At 44.3% G+C, this 20,844-nt stretch overlaps 1 protein-coding gene across 1 annotated transcript in view; it reads left to right on the top strand.

Moving 5' to 3' along the window:
* The window catches only part of OBSCN (obscurin, cytoskeletal calmodulin and titin-interacting RhoGEF), a 197,712-nt gene that overhangs the window by 171,707 nt on the left and 5,161 nt on the right, over window positions 1–20,844 (top strand). The window contains exons 100-119 of the mRNA XM_075746848.1: window positions 202–335; window positions 684–796; window positions 2,646–2,814; window positions 3,312–3,393; window positions 4,018–4,218; window positions 4,762–4,822; window positions 5,918–5,995; window positions 6,143–6,315; window positions 6,869–6,895; window positions 7,426–7,578; window positions 8,156–8,201; window positions 8,811–8,888; window positions 9,766–13,420; window positions 14,041–14,163; window positions 15,293–15,403; window positions 15,522–15,689; window positions 16,418–16,540; window positions 18,277–18,447; window positions 19,734–19,854; window positions 20,506–20,745. Coding sequence (XP_075602963.1) covers window positions 202–335; window positions 684–796; window positions 2,646–2,814; window positions 3,312–3,393; window positions 4,018–4,218; window positions 4,762–4,822; window positions 5,918–5,995; window positions 6,143–6,315; window positions 6,869–6,895; window positions 7,426–7,578; window positions 8,156–8,201; window positions 8,811–8,888; window positions 9,766–13,420; window positions 14,041–14,163; window positions 15,293–15,403; window positions 15,522–15,689; window positions 16,418–16,540; window positions 18,277–18,447; window positions 19,734–19,854; window positions 20,506–20,745 — 6,027 coding nt within the window. The remainder of the gene's footprint in view (window positions 1–201; window positions 336–683; window positions 797–2,645; window positions 2,815–3,311; window positions 3,394–4,017; window positions 4,219–4,761; window positions 4,823–5,917; window positions 5,996–6,142; window positions 6,316–6,868; window positions 6,896–7,425; window positions 7,579–8,155; window positions 8,202–8,810; window positions 8,889–9,765; window positions 13,421–14,040; window positions 14,164–15,292; window positions 15,404–15,521; window positions 15,690–16,417; window positions 16,541–18,276; window positions 18,448–19,733; window positions 19,855–20,505; window positions 20,746–20,844) is intronic.

Below are 20,844 nucleotides of genomic sequence, written 5' to 3'. Positions count from 1 at the left end.
GAAGGATAGAAAAGGTTGGAGAGAAATTTATCCCCCTCCTCCCAAAAAAAAAACCCAACCTCAATCTCCTTGTATTAATTTTAAGTTAATAATTACTTGTCTGGTGGTTAAAAACACACAGGTCAGTGGCAGGGTGTAATCCTGTATCTCTGTGGTTGTACGTGACTGTGTAATGATCTTTTCTCTTGGGTTTCATGAAAGAACATCACCAGCCGCGGGGGCAGGAGACTGGTACAGAAGAGAAGGAGATGTGGTCTGGGACGTACACAGTGAAGTTTATATTGAGACCACAGAAAGAACTCGTGTGTATAAGACTGAGGAGAAGACCCCAACAAGTAAGGAAGAGTCTTGTTTCCCTCTCCCACATCCCGTGATGGTCATTGCCTTCTCCTTTGGTAATAGCTATCAATGACTGATTTTTTTTAAATACTTCCATTTCTTGAGCAGTACCCGTTTATTAAACAAAAAGTAACAAATAAGTGTGAAGATATGAAGCCTAAAAGTAATGCCAGTATAAAGAAACCCAAATATATTGCTGTGATATCTTTTGATTTGACACTAAGCTGATGTCATATTCTAAATGGCCGGTCCTGTAAATCCCATTTGAGTAACTCAACCTACATCAGCACACCATGAACAAAGTTATGGTACTGTGCATGCAGCAAATCCTTGTGTCTCACCAGGTCCTCCCTATATGCAAGTGACAATAGAGGATGTGCAGGTGAATTCTGGGGAGCGTGCCAAATTTCAGGCAGTCATTGAAGGAACCCCTCAGCCTACCGTTTTGTGGTTTAAGGTAAGTGCAGGCGTTTCTCTGGCTGAGAATAAAGTCTACAGAAAGGACTGTAAAGCAGTATTTCTGTCCAGAATTTATTTTGCTCTTTCATCCTACACCTCTTACACTGATTCTGGGTCATATCTATAGATTTTGTTGAATAAGCTGCAGTTCTCAGGAACCACCAACCATGCATCTCACCTTGAGTTGTCTCCAGTGTCGCTGTAGCTCCTTTCGCAGAAAAGGCAAGCGAGATGGTTTTGGGGATGGGCAGGGAGACTGGTGTCTGTCTGAGAGCCACCAAGACGTGTGCTGTGGTTTTGGGGTCAGGGATGGGATTAAGAGTGGATTATTCCAATTGTCAATGTGACTTTCAGGCTCTGTATGTTTTCCATAGCTAACTGATAAAATGAATGTGACTAAGGACAAATATCCCATGGAAAGGAAAGACTAAATCATTTACTATTCCTCAGAATATTGTCATGCCCCTGAAATAAGCCACTCTTGTTTTATAATGATTGTAACTCTCTGTCCAACTAGCTCGTTTGTACACAAAAGGTTTATTCCTTTTTTTTTCTACCTTCTGTGTGGGAAGTAGAAGAATGAGCTACTCAGACGCATAAAATAACCTTAAAAACCAAGCAAAAATGCAAAGAACCCCCTCCCACGCACAAACACATGTACATGCATGTGCCTGAACACCTTGAAAAGAAGAACAAGACAAGAATATATGATACACCCTGTTAATATTCTCCAAAGCTCTGACATTTTCAACTGAGAGTTATCACAAGCTAGTTGAACTTTATCTATTTACTGAACCACCGTAAAGCTCTCCATGTGCTTATTTAATCTCCTCTTGCACCCATGTAAACATCTTGCATGGACAGTGTCCCTTGGCAAGGAGGCTGCCTGAAGTGCCACCTCTTTTTGGCTATTCTGTACATATTTACCAAAAGCTTCACGTGTTGGGTCTTACATCTTGCAGGAAAAGTTAAGCCCTGCCCACTTGCTGAGCTATTCATAATATCATGTTGTATTGCTAGAGCTTCCCTTCCAGGCTGAAGAGCCCAAACTTGCTCTGTCAATCCTCATCTGGAAGCTGTTACAGAAAGAACATTGCTGCAACACTAACATACCCTGGGAAAACCTAGGATTTATAAGATGATGCTTTTTGTCTTATTCTTCATTTCTTCCCTAATAATTTCTAACATCTGGTAGTTTTTGACTGCCTCCAAGCACTGAGCTGGTGCTGCTATGGAGTGATCTACTGTAACTCAGAGTTCTGCTCCGGTGTAATAAGGAACAGCTCAGAGACAGACATTTCATGTGGGGGAATAGGGTTGCATCACTTTACATTTATTGTATTATATACATTTATCTAGCATTTCACTGCCCAGACAGGCGGTCTCATAAGGTCCTTTAGCAAATCTTCATAATCTGATCTCTGTGCCACACACGATCCCTCCTGTCCCTTTTTTTTTCATAGCATTTACGAATGTATTAAGCACTACAAGTGCCAGCACAAGCTGGAGACCAGGCAGGAGCAGAGTAGTTGATCCTCGTGCTCCCTGGGCTTAATGCTCAGGCATTGTGTGCTGGGAGAGCTGAAGAATAAACCACATGGCCCTGGTGATCCCTCCCAAGCCCGTATTCCTACGAATGGGTTATGAAACAAAAATGTTAGTGGGTAATGTGGAAGCAGACAAAGTTAGACATGGGGGACTCCTTCAGCCACCACTTTGTTAGTGAGATTTGCTAGCCTAAACAGTCTGTGTTGTAGCTCTGCTCCTATATCTCATTTCTTGAAGAGAAGAAACATCTGTTTCTGTCTTGGTTTTTCCAGTGCCAAAATGTCATTTCATTCTTTCAGGGCACTTCGTTGCTGACAGACAGCACCAGGCTCCATCAAGGGAAGGAAGGAACAACATATTTCTTAGTCGTGGACAATGCTGTCTCAGAAGACGGTGGTGTTTATACCTGTGTTGCTAAAAATGCAGGAGGGGAGGTTTTGTGCAAAGCAGAGCTGGTCGTACATGAAGGTAATGTCACTCAGCTGCAGGAGCTGCTGCCATAGCCATTGCAATATGTACTCTGTTGCAGTCATCTTCTGATACCCATATGGTATCTGCTCTGTATTCCTGCACAGCATTTGTATATTACCGGTTTGGCAGGATCCAGTATAAGAGTAAATGATCTAATGACCTACACATATATATACAAATGAGATTTTTTTTTTTTTTCTGCTTCAGACTACATGATGAACCGATACCATGGGCCACAGAAATAAGTGGGGCCATGTCTCTGGTGGTGTTCTGCTCTTTAGCCTGGCTCTTCTGATCTATGTCAGGTGAAGATGCAGCTCCAAAGTTCATATTGGCAGGTTCTGTCATTGAACAGCTCCACTGGATTCTGTGCAGAAGTTTAGAGGACCTCTGCAATTTCTCCTGCCTTAAATTGTCCTGTAATAACTTTGCACACTATTAGCAAGGCATTGTTGTCTGAATATTAACACTTGTATTTTCCTTCATTTCCAAAGCTAAGAAAGACCAAGCAGCAAAGAAAGTGGCCACCAGGAGAAAGCTCCATTCCCTTTATGAGGTTAAGCAGGAGATTGGAAGGTAAATGAATTTTCCAACTTTATAGCATCACTTCTGGAGAATATCTAATTGCCCATCTGAGCTGCTGAGCATGTGTAACCAGAGGTAGAGGTGGGCTCAGCTGTGGAAAAGTCTGAAAAGGTGAAAGTAGTGGCAGAAGTGGGAGGTCAGCCCATTGCAGATCTGCTGGAAACACTTTCCTGAGCTTTCTGACAGAGGATGGGAGTGTCCATAAAGCCCATATGTCCAGGTAGCTCCAACCAGAAAAAATACCAGCCACAGGCTGGCAGGATAGGCGCCCAGGTATGTATGGCTCCTCGGCAATGTTAGCATCACAAGCCCATAGCGACGTACGTACAAGACCCATGTCTGTCCAAGGGATCCAAGAGCATCAGCCTTTGTCACACAAGGCTGTATCACCTGAAACAGCTTTTCCCTTGAAGTGAACTCGTTGCTTAGTTTTGGAGACAGCCAGGAGAGGGCAATAGCACCTCATATACAGGAAATTCAGGGTTTTATGCTGGAGAATTTAAGCCCTGAGCAGTAGGGAGCTGTCAAAGGCTGGGACATGGAAAGGTCTACACCTGCTGTGCAGAGGGCTTTGAACCAAGTCTGAGCAGGGCTTGTCCTTTGATTTTTACACAGGGGCTGCTTCAGCTTTGTGAAACGAGTTGTACATAAAGGGAACAGAGTGTCTTGTGCTGCCAAATTCATACCTCTACGAAGCAAAACGAAGGCTCGAGCGCATCAAGAGAGGGATATTCTTGCCTCTCTGTCCCACGACAGAATTACCAGGCTCCTGGATCAGTTTGAAACACGGAAAACGCTGATTTTGATTCTTGAGTTGTATCCTTTTCTCTGCTGCTTGTCTGAGGAGGCTGGGAAATACTGGGTAGACCTCATTTATTAAATAACTAAGCAATTAACCATTTTCAGGTATTGCCTGAGATAAAAGGACATGCCCAGGCTTTCTCTGCACTGCAGGATAGCATAGCTCTGTGAGCTCCTCGCTGCACTGCTTCTGCACTTGTATATACAAGTGTGAACGAGTTGTTAAGCACCAAATCTCTTTTCTGAGATGTCTGGAGGTCCAGTCTGGATGATCATCAGGAAAATGCAGTGCAGAGCAGAAAACCCATAACCAACAGGCAGATTTTAGCACAAGCAATACCATGCTCCTGTGTATAGGGAGCACAGGTTTGGAGCAGCCCAATTTTATCACAATTGTGCAAGAAGAACATTTCTGCAATAAAGCTTTTAATGAATTACATGCACATCACGTTGCCTGAGATGACCTCGTGAATTCTGCTCTGTCAGCTGGATAGAGGTGGTTACAAAGTAAAAACAAGCATTTAACTGTAGTTCTGTTTTCCCTTAATGCTGTGTCAGATGTTCCAGTGAAGAGCTCCTTGACCGTTTATTCAAGAAGAGTGTCGTCACTGAAGCAGAGGTAATCTTTCTGTCTCACTTGAAGGTCCAGAATTGGTGGGTACCACCAGAGCAGCTTCCAGCTGCATTTTCCTTTTTGAATATGAGGAATATCTTTGAGCCAGTGAGAATCTGTTAAAACACAATCAGCCTCTAAAATGTGTTCCCATCAGCTTTCATTACTAAGTTGAGTTTCCCTGGGGAGTAACTAGAAACAGCCAGTGGTTTTGACCATCAGCATTGCATTCAGCCTAATACAGATGGTATTTTGTCTATTATCATCATTTCTTTGCTATCTGTCACCTGGAGCTCCTTTATCTTCACTTGTTTAATAACTCTTTATCCCCTCACAACTGTAGTGCTATCCACTCCCTTTCAGTCTCCAAACCAAGGGCTGAAATTACAGTTTCTAAGGGGTTTGTTTTGAGATCCTTGGTGCTCAAAGTTCAAAATCTTTCACACTTCCCACTTAGTAGCCCGGTGTCCCATAGGTAAAACTGACTTTTCTTTTAGATACTCAGAGGGAAATATCGTAGAATCATAGAATGGTTTGGGTTGGAAGGGACCTTTAAAGATCAGATGTCAGCTAACACTAAAAAATGTCGAAGGTAGAGGACTTCCAAAGCTGAAGCTAGCTGTAAATTTTAACTCCTTGTTCAGTCATAGGCAGACTGGATCTACGCATGGTCGAGAAAACAGGTTTACAACATAGTTTTAAAATGTATTTGTGCTGTAAATGTGTTTGCCTGATTTACACTAAGCCAGAACTGAGTCTGAGTTAGATAAATTAGATGGTTGATAAGGTTCATTAAATGGGAATCTGTTTCTTTTTTGCATGTTTGTAGGGTGGTGTTTTTTTTTTTTTTTTTTTTAAGTAAGGGCTTTTTCACATATAGAAGGCTCCAGCACATCACATGCACGGCACAGCTTCATTCCATGTGGTAATGTTTGGTCCACATCTTATTTCAACTGCAAGACTAATGCAAGAAGTTCTCTAGCTTTAAAAGTATTTCTAGTTCAATTTCTCCCTTATATATTAAAACTGTTAGTGGAATCAGGGATCCTCTTATTTACTATTAATGTTTAATAATTGTTTAATAATTGATTTAATTTTTAGGTCAAATTATATATCAAGCAAATTTTGGAAGGAATCAAATATCTTCATGACAACAACATCCTTCATTTGGACATTAAGGTAATGTGCAATGGCAGGTCCGGCCTATCATCACCTCTTGTTGGTCAGGGAATGGGCATTCTCTATTTGAATTATTCTTACTTAAAACTGAAAATATTGCCTGCTTTCAAGAAAAGTTCCTCCCTTTTATTTTATTTCATTTACTAGCCGCTGAATATCCTCATGGTTTACCCTGAAAGGGAAGACCTTAAGCTCTGTGACTTTGGATTTGCCCAGAAGATCACGCCCTTTGAGCCTCAGTTCAGCAAATATGGGTCTCCGGAGTTCGTTGCCCCAGAAATTGTTTCTCAGTCACCAGTGTCAAAAGCAACTGATATCTGGTAACCTGTCCTCTTTTTAAACAGCTTTTGTCCTAGATGGCCCCAAGTTCCATTTGTTGTTAATAAGTAAATGGAGTAGTGATAATAATACAGGAAACTGAAAGTGAACCCTGAGAATCCAAAACCCATCAGGGCTCTTTAAACCTCCCTCTGTCTATTTTGTTCGACCATAATTGAACTCTGGCAGCTAATTAACACAAAGGAGCATCTTAGAGAAGATGATCTTTCTTAGAGGCAGCGACTAGGGAGGATGATCCTAAGATGCTTTCTAGAAAAGGCAAGCAAGCTCCAAAAAAAAATATTTTGGGTCTTCTCCTCTATCTGTGCTTTAAAAATGGAGGATTACTTGAGAACAATTCTAAAAAATGTTAAAAGGAAAAAAAATGAAGGGTGAAAGCAACAGCTTTTGGGATTTATTTTCCTCGGAAAGGTAGGGAGAAGAAGGTGATCTTTCTGTGCCAGGGTGTCTAGTGGCAGGAAAAGGGGCTGTGTGTTTGAGAAGGAGGGAGAAATAGTGATGAACACCTGACATTTGTGTTCCCTCTCTCCTCAGGGCTGTGGGAGTCATCACATATTTAAGGTAAATAAATCTTCTTGGAAAGAGTCATTCAATATCCCTTTGTCAATCAGAACCCACAAGTACCTTCAAGTGAGGAATTTGAGCAAAGCATTGAGTCCTTCTATAATGAGGGCAATTTCTTTTGTGGTTTTCTCCTTTACTCACTCTTTCCTGGTTGTCCACGGCGTTAGTCCTTGTCCCTGCTTGAAGACCTGACAGCCGCTCTCCTTGCAGTTAGCGATGACAGCGGTCAATGAGGTTCAGTCTTCCCCTTGTCTGTTTTGGCCAACACCCTATTGTAGCTGTGCAAAATCAAACCCTTAATTCCTTATCTGTGAAACAGGGATAAATAATTCAGTTAAGTGGCATGTAATGCAGGGGTGAAAGATGTTCTCTAAGTGGATGCACTGGTCACAAGCATCACAAGTCCCACGCATGGAGTCCCTCAAGCATTTTAAAGCCCCATGTAAGTGTGTGTGCTTCTGTCATTTGAACAGCAAATAAAAGTCTAAAGTCTGTGTTCTTTTATTTCATGGTGTTTAATAAATAAGCCTAACGTGCAAGTCTCCATTTGCTGGGGAGAATGACAGAGGAACCCTTTTAAATATCCAGAATGGAGAAATTTCATGGACTATTCCTGATTTTGTTCACTTGAGTGAAGATGCAAAGGACTTTGTGAAAGGGATCCTACAGCAGCACCCCGAGTGAGTACACTTTTGTGCTTCCTACAGCCAGTGTGCAAAGATGTTGGTGTCACAGCAGGCAGATCTCAGCTCATGAGAGCTGCAGTTGTTTTGAAAAGTAGAAAGCTGAGTAAGACATGGTGCGTTACGCCCTAATTCTTCTTTATTAGTCTCCATTACCCAAAACACAACTTGGGAATTTGCCAAATTGGCCTGTTTCTGGTACGGTGATGTCCTTACTCCCTGACTCCTCCAGGCAGATGAGTGAAATGACATAGAGAAGTGGGAAGAGCAAAGACTAGTACAGAGGGAGTTATGCGAGAATTAAATAATATTAACCACATTCATTAAGCAATTTCAAGTACAAAAGGCAGCTTGAAGGCATGTTTGCAGGCGCTTGCTTTTTAGTTTCATTTCTATTCTTTCTGCCTGCTGCCAAAGCCATTTTTACTCTGGTCACCTAAAGAGTGAAAGTCACTCTTAGGAATTCTCTCAATGCCCTTGAACAGGCTCCCTGCAGACTCCCATGGGGTCTTCCTGAGGATCTGCAGGGAGTCTCAGATTGGAAGTCTTCCTGATCTTTTTTTTCTCTTCTCAGAGCAAGGCCTAGTGCTTTGGACTGTCTTTCCCACAAGTGGTTCATGGTAAGTTTGTCCTGGTTCTTCAGTAGAGTCGTTAAAAATAGAGGTTGGAACAGACTTTTGGAGGGGCTGCTCTTAAAGCTGCTTGATATTATTTACTGGTTTATTTTTTCTCTTGGTCTCCTACTTTCTGTCCTACAGAGAAGTTCAGGCATGGCTCTCCAGAAAGAGGAGATGCATTGGTGTTTACATGCCAAGATACCTTTCTTTCAGAAGATAAAGATTGCTACTTGACATGAATAGATAGAGTATGTCTGTATGGAAAGAAAACTGTGGCTTTGAAGAGAAAAGTTATGGTTTATATTCCAATGCATTAAATTGCTAAGGAGAAGAGCTAAAAATTAACAAACAAACAAACAAACAAAAAAAAGAATTTCATGACATGCCTTGAACAGGGCTTGCTTTAATCATTGAAAAGCTGAGATTGTCTACAATTTAGCTATGAGGGGATTGTAGCATTTGGTCTATTGTAACTTTCCTAAATTAAACAAGTCTAGAAGGAGAGAATCCTAAAAAAAAAAAAAACAAAAACAACAAAACCACCAAAAAAACTTCTCAGGGAAAAATTCAGGATTTTTTAACCAGTGATTTTCCTCTCATTCCACCTGGCAGCATAATCTCCCCCTCGAAGCAGCTCATTTCATTAATACCAAGCAGCTCAAATTCATTGTGGCTCGGAGCAAGTGGCAGGTGAGTTGGCCTTAATCAATGTTGGTTCTTTTTAGTTATATATATTTTTAATTACATTTGCATCTCTTAAAGTCTGTTGGGCTAGGACAGCCAGCACAGCAGAGATCTCAGCTTGGCTATGAATGGGGAATAAGCCCAGGAGAGAGTAGTCAACGGATGTGGCAGAAATAAATTACCTAGGCTTTTACTGCCTGAAAATCATCTGCCCTAATGCAGGTGCCTGTAAGATGCATGGCTGTGTCTAAGTCAGGTATCCTCAGCTGCCTTTGCAATTGATACTAAACTATAGACAGGTCCCAAGAAGATTCCTCTTTTCCTGAAGTTCTCTAAAATAATCAGATTGATTGCGTTCTGCAGGTGCCTGTTTCTCTCTGTTGGCTGTAAGGGGAGGCCCAGCTGCTCAACTTCAACTGAGATGTCTCACATGGCAGAAGTTAGAGCAGATGAGTCCTACCTCCTACAGTAGGGTAGGTCTTCTGTTGGCCTAAGTCACTGTAGGTTGTACTGCAGTTGATGAATTTAAGGCCATTTACTCCAGCTAGGCTCTCATCTGATGTGTTCCATTAAAAACTCCTTTTCCATCTGATTTGAGTGGCCAGATCATCTCTGAATATCTCAAGCAGGGTTCTGCTTCCCTGTTCACAACAGCAAATATGTCCCCTGAAGTCAATATAGTTTCACCTCTGTGAATGAGAGAAGAGGAAGACTTGGAGAGCAAATGAGGCCTGGATTGACGATATGTACAAAGGGTGGCAACGTGTTATTGAACTAGTATGTGTGGTATTTAAGAGTGTCGAAGTTCATTTTGGTATGCTTGTTTTACCATGGTCCCACCATGTTTCCATCTGATTGTGCAGCATTTTGTTTTGCTTTTCAGCGGTCTCTGATGTGCTATAAATCCATACTGGTAATGCGGTCTATCCCAGAAATCCTAGAAAGAACTCACGACAACACCTCCCTGGCCATCTCCCGACATCTTATTGAAGAAAGCACTTCATCCAGTACCAGCGGCTCGTCTTCAGACAACGAGAACTCGCATTTCCCCACGAAGAGGCACTTTGGCTCTACACCCGAACTGCACTTGTCCATATTTGATGTATCAAGCCATCAGGAGCCTCCAAAACCCTCAAGTGAAGAGAAGCACTCTAAAATGTCAGTCCCTCCAGTAAAACCCATGAGGAGGAAGTATGCTTCAACGAAAGCTGAGGTGGGGGACAAATCACCTACAGAAACCAAAGAGCTCATGGCAAGTATCTTAAAGGAGAAAGAGGAGGGGCTCCATCCCAGACCTCGAGATGAAGGAGCAGAGCAGTCCCAAAGAAGCGGTGCTGCTGAGTCTTCATCAGTGAGGACTTCCACAGAAAGCACATCACATCCCTCTCAGAAAGAAAAACCAGACATATTTTTATCTGATAAGGACAGAATTGATAAGGCTGGGGATGGGACAGAAAAGCCACCTGTCTGTGTTCCTAGACAGAGTGTCATTAAAAGCACTTTCTACAGCCAAGCAGCTGAGCTACCTGCAAGGGGGCCTTCCTCACCAGGCAGGGAGTTCAGAAGGCACCTGGACAGAGCCAGAAGGACTTTCCGGAAAGCTGGATATTCAAAGGTCCCTCTCAGTGGTCTCCGTGAGCCCCTTCTAGAGCAGTTTGAACTGGAAGAAGAAGAAGGAAAGTCTGATGATGGAGATGATCACAGGGAAAGTCTGCTGACCAAATCAGCTTCGTTTGACACTGCAAGGAAACCACCACATCCTGCCATTGCTGGTGCTAGCCGAAGCCGTTCCCTGGATGACTACAGGCTGAGAGCCTCAAGATCAGTGAGGGAACAAGATATTTTGGAAGAAGACTGTGATATTTTGTCACAGGAAAGTTGCCCTGAAGGCAGTGACCACTGTGACATTTCTGCGGGGCCTAGCAAGGGATGTTCTGTAGACACTTCAAAGCAGGAGGACTTTAGGAGAGCCAGCAAGAATTGTTCAGAAGAGCAGCCCCCTCCTTCCACAAAATGTGAGGGTAATGGGTGCCCAGCTGTTACTGTGCAACAGCTAGAGAGACTTCCAGTGTCACCTCATAGGAGTGAGAATAGGAAACATTTACTGAAGAAGTCAAAAGCTGCTTACTTTGAGGAGGAAGTTGAAGATTTGGAAGGCAAAAGCGCCATTCTAACTGCCCAGTGCTCAGATGCAACTGCATCATCAGCTCAAAAACATGAAAGCATGGAAGGTAAATCTCCCCCTGGCAGCGCCTCTGACACTGCTTTTCAGGAGGGCAAACAGTCCATTTCAACGCTCGCACAGTCAGACACCACCTCCACGTCAGCCCCTACAAGCAAGGGAGGTGCGTATCTGCCCCAGGAGTCTGCTCACAGCACCGACATCCAGCCGGATCTAAAAGGTGGAAGCTTGCTTATCAAAAGGACAGCCCCAGTTCCACCTTGGAAAGACAAAAGGCAGAAACATTCACATGAGAAGACTTCTGCCCATAGCGTTGCCAAATCTGATCTCATGGAGCGTGAAAGTGCTGCTGTTTTAACAGGCCCACAAACAAAAACCGATTCACTTCCAGTGTGTAAAGACAAAAGTCAGGAACTTCCTGATCAAAGTGTTCCAGTGACTACTGCCTTGGTGGGCAAACGGCCTGGTATCCTAACTGCTCTGCAAACAGCTGATGAAGGTGTGCATCAGAAGCTGAAGACCTATGAAGAGGTGAGATCTGGTGTCCTGGAGGATGAAGGACCAGGTGTTACAGGAACCACTCCACCATCATCCCATGATGGCGAAAGCCAGACACACAAGAGGGCTCCTGTTCATGGAGACACAGCATCAGCTATCCTGAAGGAAGAGCATCTTGTTGTTCCAAAAGTCCCACCACCAAAATCAATGTCAACTTTGGTCTCCGATGGGGCACAGCAGGCTGAAAGGGAACGGCCAGCTCATAGCAAGGAGAGGCTTGCTGCTCCGAGGAGGGAAAGCTCAGCTGTCACAGAGCTTGTTCCCAGTTTGGTCCATGAGACTGAAATCGAGGGAGCTGAACTCCAGAAGGTTTCTAAAGGCAGTGACATGGTGCCTGCCGTTCTGGAGAGCAGACACCCAGCTAGAACTGTGTCCTCCCAAAATACTGGCCTCCCTTTGGTCCGTGAGAGTGAAAAGCGAGAACATCCAAAGGCATCACTTCACAGTGAGGTGAGATCAGCTGTGACAGCAAGTGGAAGGCAAGCAGCTGGACAGACTATGCCTGCTCCGTTCCCCAAGGCTGGACGTCAGGTGTCTGAGCAGCACAGGGGTGCCTGTCCCAGTGGCAGAGTTTCTGCTGATCTGGAGGGTGGGCCTCCAGGTGTCTTAACTGCTTCACAACCAGAAGTTGCTCCAGCTCCAGTCTATAAGCTAGAATATGAAGAGCATCCAAAGGTTTATGATGAGGGTAGAGGCGTTGCCTTAGCAAGTGGAAGCTGTGATGCTGGAAGAACTGTCCCACCATCACTCCGCAGGGATCAAAGTCAGGAGCTCTCACATCACAGGTCTTCTTTTTACAGTGATGAGGAGTCTGCTGTGCTGGAGGGCTTAGTGGATGAGATGGTTTCCCTCTCTGAAGAGATGAATGTTTGGGCAGAGTCAGTTTCTGGTGAGGAGGAATGCAGAAAGCACATCTCTCCTCCCACAGAGATGTTCTGCAAAGGCCCAGGTAGCCAAGCACCTATGGACACCACCTTCCCCTCTGTACAAGGGGGTAAAATAGAAGTTTCTGAGCTGGATGACCTTGCAGAACCCTATCCTGCCATGAGTGAGAAGTCAGTGGTCCTGGAAGGGCAGGGAGGACAGATGGTTCCTCATGAATGTGAGCATCTGGAAGACTTAGCGTTTGAGAGCCCCGCTTCTAGCCAAGTAAGCGTTTCCTCAACAGATAGCTTGGATGCTGGAAAAAGACCCAGTCAAGCGTCAGTAAGCAAGGACACTGGTAAACACCCAGAAGTTTCTTTAGTGAAAATCAAAGACCTGTCGGATGAAACACCCAGTCTTGGCAGTGGAACTCCAAAACTCGACATATCAGAGGTAGAGCCTGCCTATTTGAATTTCTCTGACTTGTATGACATTGTCTATTTTCCATTTGAATTTCTGAACTATAGGAAGCCTCCACCCAAACCAACTGGTAGACGGTTTATACCTTTTGGTGAAAGGGCAAGGTCACCTCCTGCAGGACATTTGCATAAGGATAAAAGACTGTGCATCAGAGAAGAGGCAGAGGACAGGAACAGGAAGAACCGTTTGGAAATATCTGAGGATTCAAAGGCAACTAACTTATTAGCCATGGGGAAAGGATCAGAGAGTCATAAGGAAATTTATGGCCCCCAAAAGGACTCAAGTGGGAAGCAGAGAAGCTCCTTCTACAACAAGCCAGGACTCTTTAAGCCATATGCAAGGTCTCATTCAGTGGAGCAGTCAGTGGAGCAGAGTCTGAAGAAGAAAGTAAAAGCTTCTGTTGCCCATATTTCAAGAATCCTAAAAGGAAAGACATCTCCTGAGCCAGAGGAAGGTAAATATTTTACTCCGTGCCTTCATCGATTTGCTGCTGTAACTGCGCTCTGCTAGATCTGCCTTTTCCTTTTCCCCCAGCATATCTGAGGCCGTGGTCAGACAGTCACTGCAAAACCGGCAGTGGCAGGTTATGAAACTAGCCGTATTCACCAATAGCTCTCTGCTACTGGCTCACTTCAGGGCAGAGTCAGCTGGGTTAATCTGCTGATGGAAGTGGCTTAAATTCCCCTGTCTGAATTTGCACAAAGGCAGATCAGGGCTGGGTGATGCTCTCCTTGCTGCAGTTTCTTCTGCAGTTCTCATCTGACCACAGTAAATCGTTAAAGCTAAAGTGACAGGGAGAAGTTAGTGAAGTCACCCTGGCTACCTAAGTTGATGACAGTGGACAAGAGAATCTGTCCTTTCTTCTCTGCTGTCCCTAGATATGCCCTGTTCTTCCAGGACATCATTCTGTTTGCAATAGCTGTCACAGCCTTCCCTGTTGACTGAAGGCTCGTTAATAAGGAAACCTGTGACTGCTGAGCTATTTATGTGTGAACAGCAGAACTCTCTGCTGTAAATGCATGCCACAGGGAGAATGATGGCCTTGAATGACTTCTCATCCTTTCTTTGGAACAGAGTTTGGCGAGCTGGGAAGCGAGGCAGTCGAAAAAGAGCTGTTAACAGGGGCTGAAGGATCTCTGAAGAGGAAATCGGGACTCTCTTCATTCAAGCTATCAAGCCTCATGCCAAAAGAGAAAGGTATTGCTATTGCATAAGTCATCAGTTAGTTTTATTATGAAGTATCACTAACAAATATGCCTGTGCTGTGTGAGGCCAGTTTCTCAGGATGGATCTGCAATGATTGTCTTAAGATGACCTGGACCAACTCATGCAATATGAGCCAGTCTCCTCTGTTTACATCATAACTACCATCTATGCTAAAACTGCCTTGCCATGGCATTGGTCGTGAACTGAAGCCATTCTAGGAAGCCACTGCAAAGGAATAAAATCTATATGCAAGCTAGAAAGAGAATAAATGGAGTATCCAAGGGTGGGATGGCAGAAACAGGGAACTGTGAATTCCTACGCTCCAGTCCTGCATGCGTGTGTAAGGGACAGACACGCTGTTATAGAGCTGTGCAATGAAAAATGGTGGGGCAGCCCCACATGGCATGGCAGCAAAGCTGAACTTGCTTTTGCCCAGGCAAGTTTTCCCTTGAATCTAGCAGGAGCATTTTCTGAGCTGAGGTTAATGCCCCAGCATTCAGCAAAGCCCAGCCAAGCACTGGGCAGGGCAGGGCAGGTCTGTGAGGCTGGCAGCTCCTGGGCTCTGTGGAGAAAAAGCCTTGGAGAGACACAGAAGAAAAGCTGAGCTCCTCCTTTCCCATGAAGACAGCAGCAGGTCTCATTCTCTATGGCTTTTTTCCCTCCTTTCACATCCATCTTTTATCTCTTCTGCTCTCTTCTTGTGTTTTCTTGATCTGACCCCCTCATCTTTGAAATGCCATCGCTTAGTTTTGCCTCCACATTTACGCTAGGCCAGAAGAAAACTCCTGCTGTGACATGCTGTCCCTCTCCTCTGAGATGTTCTGCTGCCTTAGCTGTACCAGCAGGGCTGGGCAATGCAGGTGTTCCCCATGGACCTTCCAAGATCCATCTGGATGGTCATGTACAGGCAGTCACACTGCATCCATGGGGCTAAGCGAGGCTCCTGCACCTGCGCGCCCGATGCCCAGGGGATTCTCCAACCGGTGGTCAATGGAATGGCAGAGCATGAACAAAATGTTCTTGAACCGATTAAAAACGTTTTCTGATGTCATGCGTGCACTTGTTTTCCACATAGCCCTCCTGGGGTTCTCTGAATCACTGCTTTTCCTCTTCTCTGCAGCACCTTTGTTCGTTGAGGAGCTCATCGATCAGGCTGCTGCCATCGGACAGTGCGTGACGCTGTCGTGCCGGACGGCAGCTCACTCCTCCCTGCGCATTGACTGGTTCAGAGGTGATGTTGGCATCCCTGTAGGGAGTCCCTAGCCTCTGGGACGGGGTTGCAGGGAGGGGTTTTTATACCTTGATGTAAATTTTCAGGGTACTTACCTCTTCTGTCTCCTGCTTTTCAGATGGGATACCTGTCCACAGCAGCAGTCAGATCCTCATCTCAGCCACGCTGAAAAACTTCCAGCTGTTAACTATTCTTTCTGTTAGCGCCGACGATTTTGGTATTTACACCTGTGTGGCCACAAACTCCTTGGGCTCAGCATCTACCTCTTGCATCGTAAGAAAAGCAGGTAAGAGAAGCAGCAGCTAGATTTTTATTTTTTTTTTGTCCATGGTAAGTGGTATGTGCAGAACTGGTCAACTCTTAAGGGCTTATGCACCAAAAGATTGTTGGGTTTTTCTCTGCCCTTGTGCTAAATGTGAGGGCCCAGCTGAAATCAGAAAACCCTGCAACTTGAGAGTCAGCAGCAGAGTGGATTTTTTAAAAAAGAGGACCTCTGTAATAGCTAATGCAGCTGTCATTTGGGAGCAAGGACAGCAAGATAGATGCTGAAGGTTAACAGGCTTCACAAACCTGATGTAGTTTGGCAAGCAGTTTTTGAAGATGAAGGCAGCCCCAGGTTTGGAAAACAGTAGTACTCCTGCCCCAAAATGTGACCCTTAAATACCTGTGAGGTGAGATTTCTGCAGATGGGTTCAGGGGACAGTCTCTCCCTTGCCCACCCTATTCCACAGCCCTCGCTTTCTGCTAGCGTGGCACATTTTGCAGGGTTCGTTCCCTCTTCTTCACTATTTAGTCTTTCTCCTGGCTTCGGAGCCACTCCAGTAGCCATGTGGTTCTAGAACCAGACTTCAAAATCTTAATATTGAGTTTAAAATAGGCACAGTTAAATTGCTGCTCCACTAGGAGAATATAAATATATATATATATATATGAAAATAGTATAACTATAACTGAGAAATGCTGGGTGTACAAGCATGGGTAACATTCACTGGGTTTTGTGCCTCCTCTCGGCAGAGCTTCCTCCCAGCCCTCCATCCCCTGACATCGTGGAAGTCTATGAGGATGGAGCGCAGGTGGCCTGGAAACCCGTGGAAACAAACATCCCCATCCATTACACTGTCCAGTGCAAGAGCGAAGGTAAAGCGGAGCGCTGCCCTTACGCCTTGCAGGGAATGTCTCGATTTGTATGATTTCTCCACCAGATGGATGTTTTATTTTTATTCAGAAACAGCCTCATTTTAGTGCTGTTGTTTAAAGTTAGGGATGAAATTGGCACCGCTGGCATTTAGCCATCTAATGCTGGTTAATTGGTCTGGAATATGCATGCTAAATTTCCATTGATTATTCAGGAAGCTGAGGGCAAACAGCCAGGACAAGATGACAAAAGTTTGGCAAAACTGCATCATCCCTTCTATCTTCTCTTCCAAGGCTTGGTCCAGAGCCTGATGAAGTCAGTGGATGTTTTCTTGTTTAATTCCATGAACTTTGAATCCAATTCCCAAGCCTGTTCTGTCTCTGGGGACTGCTTTTGCTGTTATTTCTATGAATGCTACGCCTGATAAGAGTTTCTACTGCAGTGTCACACAAACACAGCCCCTTGGATTCAACTTCTCCATGTTCCTTCTTTTAATTCTCCTCACGTACAGGCATTTCTTTCTGGATTGGCATAAGCACAGGCAGCAGCTCTCTGTCTTTTCACTCTGGAGGTGGTGTCAGTCACTTTTTCCTCCAACACAGCTTGCTCTATTGTTATTCCTTTTGGCCCAGCTGTAGGAGAGGCTTTGGGGAGGGTACAAATGCAAGTTGTTCCCATTAGGAAGAAAAACAGGAAACAGCATCCACTATCTTCCATTGCATTCTGTGTATTTGGCAGGAACATGCAAAGTCCTGTTTTCCTGAACGCAAGAGGATTAAGATATGCAGAAAAAAGAATTCTTGTCTTATCCATTATTTGACAGTAGGCTTCTGCATGCTGCTTCTGCACTTTTCTCTGTTTCTAAGCTGCATCTGCTCCTTCTTATGCATACACCCCCCCCAATTCAACCAGTAGCCTGCAAAGTCATTGATGCCTCTGTTTTGGGTGGCAAACTATTGCTTGTCGTGTGGTTTGAGGCTCTCTACCAGTGTTTATTTGAATGAAAGGATGGGTTTAATCTTGGGCAGTCTCAGGCAGTTGTGTTCAGCCTCGAGCACAGCAGCAACGGCAAAATATGGGACACAGCATCATGCGAAATGAATGATCGTTACATGTTCGCTGGTGATTTTGTACTTCACACCTTAGTCCCATGAATAATGAGTCCAGAACATACCTACAATTTCAGTTCCCTGAGAAATCATCTGAGTTTCATAGAAGCTGAGTAAACCTGCCCAAGTTGCAAACACTGTGTTTGCTAGGAGGGTGTTAGTGGTTAGTTCTGAAATCCTGCACCTCATGATTTCAATTGGATTCAAGACAGGGCCAAAGGGGAAAAAATGGTGATTTTGCTAGGCTTGTATTTGGAGTTCTTGATATATATTTGCGTTAGAGATTGGTGGCATGAATTAGACAAACAGAAACTATACAGGAAAGTTTCACCATTCCTCTGAAACAATATTGCCACATCTTGGACTGATTAGATATAAACCAGCTGATTTCAGAAAAGATGAGTTTGGCACCATGCACAAAAATTGGCCATAGCAAATTAGTTTTTCCTTCACTCTACGAGATTCCACTGTTTCTCCATATTCCCAGCATATAAGTGAAGGTGATGAAAAAAACCCCTAACAAAACCCCAAAACTCACCACCACCACCACCACCCCCGCCAACAAAATCCAAAACAGTATGACCATCTTAAATGATCCCTAATCTCTTTTCTGTCTTTCCTTGGTTAAGATGGGGAGTGGATGACTCTTGCTTCTGACATCGCTGACTGCTGCTACTACGCCAAAAATCTCTCCAGGGGGTTTATCTACTCCTTCAGGATAGCTTGTACCAGTAAAGCAGGAATGGGCCCTTACAGCAACCCATCTGCCAAAGTGAAAATCACTGGGAAGGATGAAATGGGTAAGATCAAACACCAAGAAAGCATTGTGTTTTTCCAGGCCCAAAACAATTGCACCTTTTTGAATGCGGGTCCAAAAGTCAAGAGGAAGTGAATCAAGATCAATGCCACTTGGCTCAGAGTGGTTTAGGGCTTCCTCCTCTTTGGCTTTCTTATTTAAAAGTAAATTATTTTCTAATTCTGAACACAGGTACAGAGTTATATGTGTAAATATGTAACAAATAAATAATAACAATACAAAAATATAAATAACATGTAAATATGTATTAAAATACAATAACAAAATAGAAATCTGGAAACTGTAGATTACCTACTGAAGATACACTCAGTTTTTGACATGAGATCATGAGGAAACAGGTCTGGGACAATGAATGTGTTACTGGAGGCAATGATCTATTGGTATAGATCTGCCACTGGTGAAAGCCTCAGACCCGCTCCTCGTTATGGACTCAGTCCTAACTTCAGTAGTTAATTTATGTGTTCTGGTGTTTGCTACTGGGAATTACTGCCCTACTGTAGTGTGTTTTTCAGCTGTATTTTTGTCTCTGAAGTAAACAAAGCTCGTTTACTATTTTTTTCACCTGTTTGAATACTTTGTGCTATTCACATGTTTTTAAAATTAAGACATTCATCACCCCGCAGCAAATATATTCTTGTAGCAAAGGAAGCATCCTTTCTGCCAAGAAGTAGAAGGATGGTCTAACTGGGATTTCCTCCCAGTGGAGAGGATTATTTTGTAAAAATCAGTTCACAGAGATATTTTTAACTCACCCTAAAGCATCTGCTTTCCCTTGGCCCGGGATTCATTAACATATCTCCATGTGCCCAGCACTTCCAAGCAGATGCTTTCATGTGTCAAGGGATGCTGTAATGTTTCAGGGAGCACTCAGACACAATCGCATGCCAGAACCAGAACAGGTTTCGGCTGCTGCCCTGAAATATCCAACTAAAAGACGTTTCTAATCCTTTGCCAGTGTCTTACCATGCCCTGATGACTTGTTATGTGAGAAGATGTGGCTGAGATGTTTGACATCATAGCACACAACATACAATCCATCTCATATAGCCTGGAGTGGTCACACCAGGGATTACTGGGTGCTCAGTCCAGAATCTGTCGCATTCAAACAGCTTTGGGTGCCACAGCTGGGAGAAAACCTGCAGACTCGCCTGGAGAACGCTCTGTGTCACCTGTCCCGTTGTTCATAGACAGCAGAGGGTGGCTCAGAGAGGGTCCAGTTTCCACGCAGGGGTGTTTTCCCGTGTCATCCCTGTCGCTTTTTCTCTGCAGAGCTTCGTGCTGCCATGCAGAACTTCCCACCAGCTGCTACCGAAGAAGAGAGTGAAATAATCACACCATCCGAGCCTTTCCCAACCTACCAGACCTACGCCTTCCAAACAGAGATCAAAAGGTAATGAATCCAACTGACCTCTCAACCAGCCAGAAGGAAATGCCACATGTGGCTGGAGTTCAGAAAAGTCACTTTCATAATTCGCTCCTCACCTAGTGTCATGGTGTTTTGTTGAAAACACCTCTGCAGCAATACATATCAACTTCAGGTCATTGCCTGAGGATCTTCATCTTGGTTTGGTAGAATTCAGGTACGGATTTTCTGGGAGAGCAAAAAAGATTTGTGATGTGCACCAGGACAGCCCCTTAGTATGTTGTGAGGTGATCCCAGGGCTAACAAAGGCTCCTCTCCTTGCTGCATCAACCTTTGCAGCTACTAGTTTCAAATATGGGGTTGGGATTCAACTTGCTCTGCCTAGAAGATAGGCACCAACTTCTGTTGCCAACAGGGGGTACTCCTCTTGCTCGAGACAGGATAAGCCACCTTCTCTCTCTCCAAAGGAGTTAAGTTCTCACTCCCGCAATTTAAAGTGACTGTACAATTTAGAGACGCAGGAGGATGTACGAACTGTGACAATAGATACGATAACTCAGTGTTGGGCATGAATGAAAAACACAGCATGAGATCCTGACGGTTTTAAAGAACAGAAGCTCCCGGCTCTTCCAGGACTAGCAGAGACGCTTAACTTGCCTTTGTGTTCCTTTGTACCAGGGGGCGTTTCAGCATCGTCCGACAGTGCAGGGAAAAAGTAAGTGGCAAGACTTTAGCTGCTAAAATTATCCCTTACTGGCAAGAGGACAAGCAGACTGTGCTCCTCGAGTACCAAATCCTGCGGAAGCTTCATCACACAAACATAGCTCAGCTGAAGGGAGCCTATGTCAGCCCACGGCACTTAGTGTTGATCCAGGAGATGTGCGTGGGACCGGAGTTACTCCACTCTTTGGCATTACGGTAATAACAAGTGGAGGGAAGGGATTTCCATTGCGGGCTGGTGTAGGGAGCAAAACACCTATTGCTTTCCCCTGACAAACTGGATCATTTCTCTCCATC

The sequence above is a fragment of the Balearica regulorum genome, chromosome 2, assembly GCF_011004875.1.
Source record: "Balearica regulorum gibbericeps isolate bBalReg1 chromosome 2, bBalReg1.pri, whole genome shotgun sequence".
Taxonomy (NCBI): Eukaryota; Metazoa; Chordata; class Aves; order Gruiformes; family Gruidae; genus Balearica; species Balearica regulorum.
Note: the sequence above shows the minus strand (reverse complement) of the source record. Positions and strands in the feature narration are given on the sequence as shown.